Genomic DNA, 13,917 nt, shown 5'->3' with positions numbered 1-13,917 from the left:
GAACAATGCCACAACGAGGAGCCTCTCAGGTGCTTCCCAGCACTTTCTAAATGTTCACAAATGTAGCTGTGAATCTGAGAGTTAACGCAATAGAAAAAGTCCACCTTCCCAAACGTTGTGGTAATTTAAAAGATATTTTGCTCGGTAGAGAAGTGGGATGGATATTCCTTATGGGGACAAGAATGCCACAAGGTATGAACCTTAAGATTAAGAAAGATTCATTATATTTATATTGATTGCTTTCTACACATAGTTAGTTAAAGGGTTAATGCTTTTGCTCACACTCACCTAACAAGCCTGATTTTCAATTGTGTCACTTCCTTTTTTGTCTTATTTTAAGCTAGATCTAGTATATGTTGTCTAGATTTAGAATAAGGACGTTAAGTCCAAAACGCGTCTTCTGTTATTGCAATATGGATAATTTTAAATTGGAGTGTTTTTATTGGACTAAATAAAATAGGATTTTGTATTAACTCTCTGGACTTGGATGCTGGATACCTTTTACTAGTGGATGTTTGTGGACTATTGGTCATACCTTTTGTATCCCTGCACCGTCTGGATCTATAAGCCTCCTGCAGGACTTGATGAGCTGAAAGTTTACACTTTTTTAAAGTCTAAGTAGTATACCTCAGTTGTGCACCATCCATAGCAGCGGCCCACAAGGACGCTTTGGCGCCTGTGAGTTGGAAAGGGCTTTGGTAGTGGTTCCACTCCCTTTGTCATCACAATTTCAGCGATAGCCATATCGTCAGGACATGGATACAATTGAATAGAATGACTGATCAGGGAGTCGAATGTTCCAATATGTACTCAGCCTGCCTGAGTCTAAAAATCTGTGCACTGCAGGTGTGATGACATCACTACATTGCGCCTTTAGTGTGGATTCTTACTACTCAAACTTTACAACCCAGAGCAGCGTGTCAGAGGAATGGGGTAGAGTGAGCATTGATTTCTTTTATGTCAGTAATGGTGGGGGGTATCATATCCAATGGTGGGCCAATCGAACTAATTAGGTAGCTTGTGGGGGCAAATCATATGATTTTGGAGTTGGTGGGGATGCACATTACTGATTGTGGGGCTGGTGGGGGTCAATCAATGATTGTAGGATGGGCGTGAGTCAATAATACTGATGTATGACTGTGGTATTGTACTGAATGTGCAGCAAAATAATTAGGCAAAAGATATTTCAATATCTAAAAGAGAAAAACTTATGGATCCAATAAAATCGCATTTATGATAAAACCTAAAAATGTCCCTGGTCAGGAAGGGAGGTAAATGGCCCAGTCACACACCGGCTATAAAATGGCCAGTGAGGCCTGAGTATAAAAGTTGAGTAACTTTGATTTCACCTATTTAAATAGATCTATAATAAACTAGATATTAAACCAGAAAATAACAATGGAATAGAGATAACTGATGATCATGGCGTAATTCATAACAATGTCTCAATTTGATCACATTTGTAATATCAATTTCACAAAAACAGAAGTTCCAAGAACTTTAGACTTACCTTAGCTCCCTTTTTACCAGGAAGGCCAATTACACCATCTTTTCCAGTTGATCCAGGTAAACCCTATAAAAATAGTAGAATAAAATAATAACATAAGGTAAATTTAAATCACAATTATTATTATTCATGTCATATGTTGTGTGACATCGACAATTACACCTAAACACTCCTCAAAGTTGTGAATTATTGAAGCCTCTGAGATCCCAGGAATCCAATTGTAATTAACCATTGGTGTAAGTGCAGTTCTCCGTCTGTAATCTAAAGGATGACTGCTGTCACTAAAACCTAACCTAAGATATTATATTCGAAAACAACTAACACACCTCTGTAAAGGTAGAAAAGATGAGGTTATTTGGTACAACAAAGCCAATTTCATTATAAGTTGTAGATTCATTCTGATGACACATGAAGAACTGAAAAATGGACTCAGAATCTATTCCGTAGTATTTCCCCAATAATAATATCATACTATGTAATAAACGTTATTTAATGCGGAGTGCTAATTTGTGGTACAAATAACATACTTTTATGTAATATTATCCCCCTCAAACAAACATAATGTTTCATGAAAACATATCACTAGGGGAGTTTACTATGCACATATTAAAACAGCTTCCAAGGAAACAAAATCTAAGATGGTTAACTGTATGAAGATATACATTTTATTCACAAGGGGAATCAGAATAAACTGTTCCCATTTTAGGTCAATTAAGATTACCAAAATTATTTATATTTGCTAAATGCCAAAATAATGAGAGAGAGAGAGAATGTTTTAAGGCATTTTTACTACGTCCTGCAAAGTGAAAATTTTATATCTATTTCATTAGTATTTAGTACTATTGCCATTAAACTGTATGACTTGATGAAACATTTTGGATATCCTTCCACAAGCTTCTCACAATAGTTGGTAGGATTTTGAGCCCATTCCTCTGACAGAACTTCAGTACTTGTTTGTACTTGCATATATCTGTTTGTACAGATGAACGAGGCACCTTCAGGTATCAGGAAATTGCACCCAAGCTTCACCCAGACTTGTTCAAGTCCACAATTCTCTTCCTGAGATCTTGCCTGATTTCTTTTGACTTTCTCATGATGCTGCTAAAGTAGTGTGTTTCAGGTGTGCATTAAGGCTACATGCACACACTGCGTTTTTTTTTTTTAACTTCGTTTTATTAACAATTTCAAACATGGTACAACTGACATTTGCCATATAAAGATAGCTCAGTATATAGATAGTAATATTTAAATATAACAATGAACAATCATATAAAGTCCATAATATCTTTAGCACTTAACATAGAACAATGTTATTATCCATACTTCTTATCATTTGCATATGTATCTAATTTTATATTGAGCATAAGAACAACTCTATCTATCAGCATGATCATATTTTTTAAAACAAGATAGAAAAAGGAAGAGAAAAAGGAGAAAAGAAAGAACAACAACAACAGCCACATTGCATTATTATATCTTAATATACCATTGGACAGTGTTTCATATGCCAACATCTAGCGGGAACCACCATTATCCGCATAACACACTACGTTTTTTGTCGCTTTTTTTTTGTGCAAGTTTTGACTTGTGACTTATCAGCAAAGTCTATGAGAATTTAGATTTGCTGTACGCACGTTGCAGTTTTTTGTCTCCAGTTTATTTGGGAAACCCGTGTGACAAAAAAGAAGCTGCAGGTTCATTCTGCTTGCATTTTTGTGACGTTTTGTCACTCATTCAAATCAATGAGGGGGATGAAAATCGCATGGAAAAATGCATGTACAAAAATAGTGCATTTTGTATGCATTGTCACCAAAAATGTAGGTCACCCACATTGTTCCAGGATAACTAAACACTGCAGGAGTCTCTCCTTTCTCACCTACCCGATCATGTTTTATTTTTTCTTTAAAAAACACATTAACAAAAATGCAGCAAAAATACAGCATCATTATGTGTCGCCCAGGGTCATGGGGTACACGGTCCCAGGCCATATATTTACGGGGGATGCTGTGTCACGGGTGTTTGCTGGCCGTTGCCCGGTTCCATGATCCTGGGTGCTTTTTAATGAGGAGTATTTACAGGGGAGATTAAAGTCATTGGTGTGACGCCACCTGTGGGTTGTGGTTAAAATGATGGAACCGTCGCTGCTGAGTTGGTTATCTCTAGGGCTGGTGGTAATGGCAGATGTGGTGGTAGGCCCTCCGCAGGTAGGGCTGTCCCAGAAGATGTATGATGGAGACTTTCGCCGAATAAGGGAGGCCACAACGGGGGTTGCAGTTTAATAGTTCAGGTCCCTGTATTTCCAGTGCCAGTTTGATGACTCGGTTGCTCTGTCCCCGACACCCTCAGTGTGGTTGGGTCCCCGTAGCTTGAAGCACGTTTGGGGCCCTGACTGTCTTTTGGCAGTCTCTTCGTCCGTACAACTGGCAGTATGGACCCTGTAGGGCCGGTCTGTTGTTTTGATCCCTGATCCTTCCTTACTGCTGATGCCCCTGAATCTGTGGGTCAGTGAGGTCTGTGAAAGGTCCCCTCACTTTGCAGGTATTTGCCAGGCCATATGAAACTGATGCCTGACCTAGGGCCCTGTGCCCTGTCGGTGCCCTGGTCCCAGTGGTACTCGGGTGAACCTACCCTGGCAACCACTCTCCTGTGCCCCCGAGTCACCATTACACGACCCAGCTCTAGGCATGTCTCTCCACTTCACTATCTACACTGTGTGCAGAATTATTGGGCAAATGAGTATTTTGATCACATGATTTTTATACATGTTGTCCTACTCCAAGCTGTATAGGCTTGAGAGCCAACTACCAATTAAGTAAATCAGGTGATGTGCAGCTCTGTAATGAGGAGGGGTGGAGTGTAATGACATCAACACCCTATATAAGGTGTGCTTAATTATTAGGCAACTTCCTTTCTTTTGGCAAAATGGGTCAGAAGAGAAATTTGATGGGCTCTGAAAAGTCCAAAATTGTTAGATGTCTTGCAGAGGGATGCAGTAGTCTTGAAATTGGCAAACTTTTGAAGCGTGATCACCGAACAATTAAGCGTTTCATGGCAAATAGCCAACAGGGTTGCAAGAAGCGTGTTGGGCAAAAAAAGGTGCAAAATAACTGCCCATGAATTGAGGAAAATCAAGCGTGAAGCTGCCAAGATGTCATTTTCCACCAGTTTGGCCATATTTCAGAGCTGCAACGTTACTGGAGTATCAAAAAGCACAAGATGTGCCATACTCAGGGACATTCAATAGAAATAGCTCTGGCACACTATAATGATTGATGACACGAGAGAAAAATTCTTTGAATGCTGAATATTCTTTATTTGTGCAAAAGGATAAGGGATAATTCATCCAACGTTTCGACCATATTACTTAGGTCTTTATCAAGGATAAAGTTATCTATGTGAATAACAGGATAATATGCGTTCTATTGTATAGGGTCATCACCATTAGAAGACAAATAGAAAAACTTGCAATCCTTATGCACTTGAGAATATTAGTAAGTAGATGATGGAGGCTTATTCCAGAACTGGAGATGGTAAATAATTGAAGGTTGACTCTTAAAAGTTACGTGATAGTTACTGGTAAGTATCTCTTGGAGGTCAAAGGGAATAATGTGATTCCTTCACTGAAGGGTTCTCAGCTGCCTCAGGATCACAAAAATGCTGAATTACTGTACGGATGCCCCTGGTAGGTATTTTGGAGGTTTGGAGGGAATAATGCAATTCCTTCACTGAAGAGGTCTCAGTTGCCCCAGGATCATAAAAATGCTGAATTGTTATGTAGTAGCCACTGATAGGTATATTATGGAGGTTTAGAAGGAATAGTGCAATCCCTTCACTGAAGGATTCTTAGTTGCCTCAGGATCACAAACATGCTTTAAGTAGCATGAGAGAATAATCATTAGGGCACTAATGCCATGAATAGGGGAGCAAATCATCCCAGTAGGGCTCTATAGGGAACCCTATGGAGAATATATCATTAGTCACGGTAAATCCAATGCATAGGTGGATCTATATAGTATGAACCAGATCACATACCTGGTATATAATAGTGAAATACAAGGTCACAAGACAGGCAAAGCGCTGTGATAGGGATCTCTCAGTGGTGATGCAGAGTGTAGGCCCTAGGGACGATTTGCAAAATACCTACCAGGGGCCTCCGTACAGTAATTCAGCATTTTTGTGATCCTGAGGCGGCTGAGAACCCTTCAGTGAAGGAATCACATTATTCCCTTTGACCTCCAAGAGATACTTATCCAAGAGATACTTACCAGTGACTATCACGTAACTTTTAAGAGTCAACCTACAATTATTTACCGTCTCCAGTTCTGGAATAAGCCTCCATCATCTACTTACTAATATTCACAAGTGTATAAGGATTGCAAAGTGTATAAGGATTGCAAGTTTTTCCATTTGTCTTCTAATGGTGATGACCCTATACAATAGAACGCATATTATCCTGTTATTCACATGGATAACTTTATCCTTGATAAAGACCTAAGTAATATGGTCGAAACGTTGGATGAATTATCCCTTATCCTTTTGCACAAATAAAAAATTTTCAGCATTCAAAGAATTTTTCTCTCGTGTCATCAATCATTATAGTGTGCCAGAGCTATTTCTATTGAATTGACTCTTATTTTTTCTGAGCACCTACTATATACACAGTGAGCCAGACATATTCATTTTCCATATACTCAGGGACATGGCCACGGTAAGGAAGGCTGAAAAAAGACCACCTTTGAACAAGAAACATAAGATAAAACGTCAAGACTGGGCCAAGAAATATCTTAAGACTGATTTTTCAAAGGTTTTATGGACTGATGAAATGAGAGTGACTCTTGATGGGCCAGATGGATGGGCCAGAGGCTGGATCAGTAAATGGCAGAGAGCTCCACTCCGACTCAGACGCCAGCAAGGTGAAGGTTGGGTACTGGTATGGGCTGGTATCATTAAAGATGAACTTGTGGGACCTTTTCGGGTTGAGGATAGAGTGAAGCTCAACCCCCAGACCTACTACCAGTTTCTGGAAGATAACTTCTTCAAGCAGTGGTACAGGAAGAAGCCGGTATTGTTCAAGAAAAACATGATTGTTTTGATTATTTTTTTCTTCATTGGATTGGTCAGTGGCTGACCCCCACCTTGCTATGCACCCCAATTTGGGATGTATTCCACCTGTCTAGATTTTGGCGGTTGGTGACTGTTAACATTAGTCATCAGGCCCTGTCCACAGTCTTTTTACTTCATGCAGCATTTGCTTGGACCTGTCCCGCCCACAGCCATGACTCAGTCATGGGTACGGGATTGAAATAGACCAGGTGAGTGCTGCGAAGAGCAGTTCTACTATTCATATGTGAGGCCGTATGGCACATTTTATAAAAATATTTTAGTGTAGGACTGCCCCAAATGAGATTTGCCGTGACGTGGCGGGGTAGCTCAAGAAATTGCAATTTTTTGCCAAAAATCTCAAAATTTTTATAATAAGTACAGTTTGGAATTTTTAGTGCTGAAGTGCACATTTAGTGCTGGCTTTTTGTTTTTTCTTCAAGAAATATCTTAAGACTGATTTTTCAAAGGTTTTATTGACTGATGAAATGAGAGTGACTCTTGATGGGCCAGAGGCTGGATCAGTAAAGGGCAGAGAGCTCCACTCCGACTCAGACGCCAGCAAGGTGAACGTTGGGTACTGGTATGGGCTCGTATCATTAAAGATGAACTTGTGGGACCTTTTTGGGTTGAGGATAGAGTGAAGCTCAACTCCCAGACCTACTGCCAGTTTCTGGAAGACAACTTCTTCAAGCAGTGGTACAGGAAGAAGTCGGTATTGTTCAAGATAAACATGATTTTCATGCAGGACAATGCTCCATCACATGCATCCAACTACTCCACAGCGTGGCTGGCCAGTTAAGGTCTAAAAGATGAAAAAATAATGACATAGCTCCCTTGTTTACCTGATCTGAACCCCATAGAGAACCTGTGGTCCCTCATAAAATGTAAGATCTACAGGGAGGGAAAACAGTACACCTCTCGGAACAGTGTCTGGGAGGCTGTGGTGGCTGCTGCATGCAATGTTGATCGTAAACAGATCAAGCAACTGACAGAATCTATGAATGGTAGGCTGTTGAGTGTCATCATAAAGAAAGGTGGCTATATTGGTTACTTTTTTTGGGGGGGTTTGTTTTTGCATGTCAGAAATGTTTATTTCTAAATTTTCTACAGTTATAGTTGTTTACCTGGTGAAAATAAACAAGTGAGATGGAAATATATTTGGTTTTTATTAAGTTGCCTAATAATTCTGCACAGTAATAGTTACCTGCACAAACAGATATCCTCCTAAGATAGCCAAATCTAAAAAAAAATAACCCACTCCAACTTCAAAAATATTAAGCTTTGATATTAATGAGTCTTTTGGGTTGATTGAGAACATAGTTGTTGATCAATAATAACAAAAATCCTCTAAAATACAACTTGCCTAATAATTCTGCACACGGTGTACTCTTGACTGTCTATAGTCTCCCCCCACCAATCTTTCTAGTTCCGTGGACTGGCCCCGCCCTCTAGGTGGCCATCCCCTTTGTGTCTAACTAGCCAATTACCCCTGGTGTGGAGTGGAAACTGGGATTTTGGTGTGTGCGGATGTCACTGGCACTGGTGTTCCAGGTCCCTGGGGGTAGGTCCTGCATCCTGGTGAGGATGCAGTACCTGGTAGTGCCCTGAGTGGTTCAAGGGCACTACAAGTACAAGCATTTTTTTTTTTTTTTAACATTTCCAGGCTCTCTCGGACAAGGTGCAGTCTTGGTTGCAGTTTTGGTTGCAGTTTGGGTGCAGTTAACACTGCAGCGTCCACATATATCCTAAAATATGTACCTCCCCGGTGCTTGGCCGGCTACCGAGCTGCTCGGATCCGGGCTCGTCGGTGGGTGGCTTGAGCGCCTCCCGGACCCAGGGGGTCACGTCGCTCTGACGGGATGCTGGCGCTACGTGAGGGGTGGTGTTTGGTGGGGAGGTCCACGGCCGAGGTGGCGGTTGTTTTGGGGGGTTAAGTTCGTGACTCCACCCACGGGTTGTGGTGAATGGATGGACAACACCGCTGCCGTTGACTAGGCTCCCGGGGACGGTGTTGCGCAGCTTGGTGTTGACCCCTCCGTGGGTAGGTGGTGATGGTCCTGGGGGCCCGAGGGAGATGCTGAGGTGGGGGATGGATGCGTGCTGGCGTGTCGGTGCAGTGCGGCGCGGTGCGCGGCCTGAGGGCACTGTTGTACTCACTATTACAGACACACTGGAGTCTCTGGTAAACCAAACAAGATGGTGGACGGTGCCCGCAGCCGGCTGCGCTTTTCTCCTTTTTCAGGTTGGTGGTTTCCGCCTTTCTCCTGCACCTCCCTTTTAGTAGAATGGTGACTCCTATGCCTGAGCAACGGTAGTCCGCTCCCCAGCTTTGTGTGTGCCAGCAGAGCCCGTGTGCCTACAGACGCTGGCCCGTGGGATCTCGATGCCTGGGCGGTGGCTTTCTATCCCTCTGGTTGGGCTGTTGTCTTCAGTTGGGTCTTGGGTGGGAAAGGACCTAAAGTCCAGACCCCAATCAGTGAATTAGATTCGGTCCAGTGGTTTCTGGGCCTTGTACTGGGTCTGAGTACCCCTCCTGGTGCTCTGGTTTCCAATCGGTTCCCCGGTTTGGTACCGGCGGGCCACTACCCGGTCCCGGTCCCTTACGGTTCCACCGGCTGTAATCCCAGCTCCTGCAGGCGGCCACCACCGTCTGCCTCCTGGCCACAGAGTATCTGGGCTCCAACCCAGATCCCTGACAGACATCTACACTTTGCTACCACTCTCCTTCACTCCTGTTACTGATCTGCCTGTTTTCCTGCCTCAGGCTCTCCGAACTCGTCAGTGGGCGTGGCCAACCGCCTGTCTCCGCCCCCCGGGTATGGACGTCAAGTCCTGAGAGGGGTGACTCAGGGTTTTAAGGTTGGCTGCTGGTACCTTATTAGGGGAAGGTGTTTGTGTAAGGGCCTACCTGTGACTACCTGGCTAGTCCAGGGCATCACATTCCCCCTTGGTTTAATGCAGACCGTCCGCGGGCTGCCCGTCCACCACCGATTTTATTTTGTTGCTTTAAACTGAAAAAGATAAAACATATTTACATTTATAATAACTTTTGTACATTTAAGCATGTTTCTGGATCTTCCCTTATGAGAGGCACATTCTTTAACTGTTGCTAACTTAAAAAACATTTTTATTAATAACAGTAACGGGACCGGGTCCTTCCGCTTGCCCACCCAAGCAACCTGAACCTTGATGTTGCCCCTAAGAAACGGGCAGCACCCCTCTTCCCCTAGTCCAGGAACGGGCCCAGGTTTTGCTTTACGGGACGGGTACAGAGTCCACACCCGGCTGTCTCTCAGGGGCCCCTCGTCCAGGGGACCCCTGGATCCGGAGGATCGCCACCGGTTGCAGTGGTGGTGGGGCCTCGGCCATCATTTTCCCGCAGGCCCATCCTCCAATCTGCCTCTCCGGAGACTGTGAGACGGGACAGGCTGGTCCTGGATTATTTACAAGACCAAAAGTTTTTAGGTGGCCTGCAAGTTCTCAGCCATGTTCATTTTTAAAGCAGAAAATCAACAAAGTCCCAATGGGGACGGGCTGTATGGTCCCAACTGGGACTTTTCAACTTGGTAGCCGGGATCCGCTACCTTTAATCTTAATCTTCTTCATATTCTTCCTCCACCATGACTTCAGAGCTGTACGGTGGGGGAGGAGACTGGGAGCGCCCCGGGTCTTCTTGGCGTGCCCTCCTCTGGACGCTGAGGGCAAACCAGCCCCTCTCCCCGCCGGGTATAGGTGACCAGATCACCGGGTACCAGGTCACGGACTGGGTGACCCATGGGCAGGTGCGGGTACACATCCCGACAGGATACAAAGACTTCGGCCTCCAGGCCGGGCTCATACATAAATCCCCATCCTCTGTCGGGGTTGAACCGCCGGACTTGGCCTTCGTACCTCGGGCCCCGCACCCGGTAGGTGGCGCTCCTCAAGTTCTCTTTTTTCCGGATGGTACGGGCGAGTATCTCCGCTCTCCGTTTCTCCCGAACCTCGATTTCCCGGCCCAGCTTGTTTGGCCGCCGCTCCCAATACGGGGCATCTGCTTGCCCGGGGTCTCTCGGTGCGAGGGTCTGGCCAGCCGGAGCTCCCCAGAGTCGGCAACAACCGACAATTTCCGTGGGGAACCCTGCTGTGTCATGGCCGGCTCTGCTGCTTGGCAGTGGCAACCCTGCGGGACCTCAGCCGAGGCCTGAGACCCGGGAACGACCAGCCTCACCTGCTGGGCCTTCTTCTGGGTAGCGCCCACCTCCTTCTTGGCCGGGCGGACTACCGGGGCCTGGACCTTCTGTAGCGCGGTCACTTACGGGACCGGCGGGACCACATCAGGAGCGGGCATCTTCCGTGAACGGTCTTTCCACGGGAGCGGGAGTGGTGCAGGCCGAACGTACGGCCGTCTGCGTGCTGCCTCCACAGGCGGATCCTCACCGGCATCTGGGACGGGCTCCGCCACCGGTGATGAGGGTGGGGAACCGGGCGAAGAGGTAGCGGCAACCTCTACAGGTGGTGAGGGAGGCAGTATGGAGGGTAGGAGCAGATCGGGTCCCTCAGCCGCAGCGGCCGGTCCCTCCAGGACATAGGGGCATGGGTCGCATACCCTTTCCTCCAAAACTGCCGCCACTTCACGTGCCCACACGGCAGCGGCTATCCCCTCCATCTCGGCCGACCATTGCTCCATGAGGAAGCGCACCTGTGCTTGGAGACGGCAGCACATCAGGGTCATCCGGGCTTCCACCCACGCCGCTGTTCCAGGTGCGGGATCAGGAATTCTGGTTTGTCGGATGGGGCGGACATGGTGCACTGTTGGGGCCTAGGAACCAGACGGGTGGCAGAGTCCTGGAGTTCCTGCCCTTTATCCACTTGGTCACATGGGACAGGGTCTTCACCCGCCCCCTTGGTCTTTTCGGGGCACTCCGCTTTCTTTCTGCACCGCTCTGTTCTCTGGGGGTGGGGCTTCACTCTCCCGCTCTTTTCTTGGAGAAGACTGCTTTGGCGGAAAACTTCGTGCCCAAAGATGGCGGATTCTGAAATTTTTCAACGGGACACCGCTGACTGTAACTTCAAGGCGCACGTCCACTGGTATGTGGATGGGTTCAATCCTGTTCGTGACGCCAGAAGAGGCCGATGTGTACTGCCTCGGGGCTTGGCCGGCTGCCGAGCCGCTCGGATCCGGGCTCATCGGTGGGTGGCTCGAGCGCCTCCCGGACCCAGGGGGTCACGTCGCTTTGAAGGGATGCTGGCGCTACGTGAGGGGTGATGTTTGGTGGGGAGGTCCATGGCCGAGGCCGCGGTTGTTTTTGGGGGTTAAGTTCGTGACGCCATGTGAAGCCCCGCAGGTGTAGTGTCGGTGTCGGTGCATTACCTTCAGGGACTCCACGTTGCTGGATCTCCGTCACTGGTAGGAAATCTTCTGTTTTGATCGTGACGCCACTCTCAGTATTGCGGCCAGTAGGGACCGCCACTGCAGGTTGAGGGTCGCCTGGGGCTGATGGTGTGTGCAGTTAGATGTCGGAGCCTCCTGAGAGTGAGGCAAGCCCCAGGGCCCTGTGTAGGTTTGTAGTACCACAAGTCGCAGAATGACCACACAGGCAGGATGTCTTTCAGGGTTTTTACTCACATTAGATGGCAGGGTGAGTAACCCGGGCGTAGCTGAGATGAACCAGGTAGGAACCAGGTATCCTTCAGGCTGACTTTATGAGGGTGACTACTGACTCGCCTTCCTTAGCCCTGGGTGGTTTGGGGTAACCCCGACTTTGAGTCCCTATGGGGGTCACCCAGGGAAGATGCTCCAAGCCTCTCTCCCCTTCTTGTTTGCCGTGTGCTTGTTCCCCGGACCAGGCCACTCCAGCCTCTTGCCTCCTGTGACCTATGGGCCCAATCTTGCGGTTACGTGGCTGCGGCTTTTGTGGTGTTGTGGTGTGGGCTTTAAGAGCCCCACACCGGCAGGTTTAGCAGGGAAAGGTGAATCTATCCTCGCTTCGGGATCTGCCGCCCGGTTGGGCCTGGTGCTCTCTAGAAGTCTCCTTACTTCCCACTCCGTGCACTCTCTAGCTGAAGCTGGCTTTCAGGCAGCACTCCTAGTTGACCGTTCTCCCCCGTCTGTAGCCACTGCGCGGGCGCTGTTAGACAGCATCAGCCCCACAGGTCTGCTCCTCACTGAGCCCTCTGGAGTTCTCTGCTCTAACTGACTCACTGCTCCTCCTCCCCTGTTCTTGCCTACGCCACCTAGCAACCAGATTCTCTTACCACACCCCTTGAGAGGAGATGGAGGCTCTACCCCCTCCACTATTCCAGTGAAGGTGAAGGCTTGCCCCCTCCTGGGATCCCCAGGGGTCCTCTCATGGGTACATGTGTGAGACCTGATCACTATGCGCCTGTGTTCCACACCCCTGTCAGCCTTCTGGATTACCTGTATTGTACTGTTCCCAGCATGGGTGCAGTACTCAGTGGTGCCTGACCAGGTCAGGGGCGCCACATTCCCCCTTAGTTATCACCAGCACGTCCTCGGGCTGCAAGACAACATTTTAAAATGCATAAAACATTAAAACATGTAAAACATTTTTAAAAGCACCAGGTACCATACATCACCACCCTCCACCCACAAGTCCGTTAACCCACCCAAAACCCTTTCACGTTGGCCGCGGCTTCAGCCACTTCTGGCAGGATGTAGAGGTGGCTTACATGGGCTGGTGGTTTCAGGGTATACCTGGCCTGGTGGATCCGCGCCTTCAGCCTCTTCTGGCAGTATGCAGAGGCGGCCTCCACAGTTGGTGCTGACCAGGTACCCTCTTTGTGGTGGAGAGCCAGGCCCCATAAACAGGCATGCTCTCTGGTCGCAGGTGAGCCAAGGCCCTATATACGGACGGGCTCCTCCTGGTTGCAGACGAGCCAAGCCCCTAAACAGGCTGACTCTGGTGGTGGTGGTGCCCTTTTGGTGTAACTATTTACACTGCGAGAGTTTGTGGCTATAGCCAGTTCATAGCCTTAAGGTTTATGGTTTTCTCACATCAGTTTATGTGGGCACATACTTAAACTTGAGAACGTTGCAAACAAAACTTTTCAAAACTTCAACTGGTAATTTCTTTCTTTACTTTACTTTACTCCTCTTTTTCACTAGGGCGAGGGCACGTTGGGCACTGGCACCTGTGACTTTCTTGCTCTTTGTCTCTTTCTTCATCTGTGGTTGCCTCATCTGTAGGTTCTGTGTCTTTCCTTTCTTGGTCTGCATCTGATTCCTTTTCTGTATCTGTTTCTTTATCTCTGTCTTGTCTTTCTTGTCTTTCTTGTCTTTCTTGTCTTTCTTGTCTTTCTTGTCT

At 46.9% G+C, this 13,917-nt stretch overlaps 1 protein-coding gene across 3 annotated transcripts in view; it reads right to left on the bottom strand.

Annotated features, from left to right (window-relative positions):
• COL15A1 (collagen type XV alpha 1 chain) overlaps nt 1–13,917 on the bottom strand; it is a 1,158,634-nt gene that overhangs the window by 548,655 nt on the left and 596,062 nt on the right. For all 3 annotated transcript variants that reach the window (XM_075314950.1, XM_075314949.1, XM_075314951.1), the window contains one exon: nt 1,511–1,573. In XM_075314950.1, coding sequence (XP_075171065.1) covers nt 1,511–1,573 — 63 coding nt within the window. The remainder of the gene's footprint in view (nt 1–1,510; nt 1,574–13,917) is intronic.

This window comes from Anomaloglossus baeobatrachus, chromosome 6 (assembly GCF_048569485.1).
Source record: "Anomaloglossus baeobatrachus isolate aAnoBae1 chromosome 6, aAnoBae1.hap1, whole genome shotgun sequence".
Lineage (NCBI taxonomy): Eukaryota > Metazoa > Chordata > Amphibia > Anura > Aromobatidae > Anomaloglossus > Anomaloglossus baeobatrachus.
The sequence above is the reverse complement of the archived record's forward strand: the minus strand, read 5'-3'. Positions and strand labels throughout refer to the sequence as shown.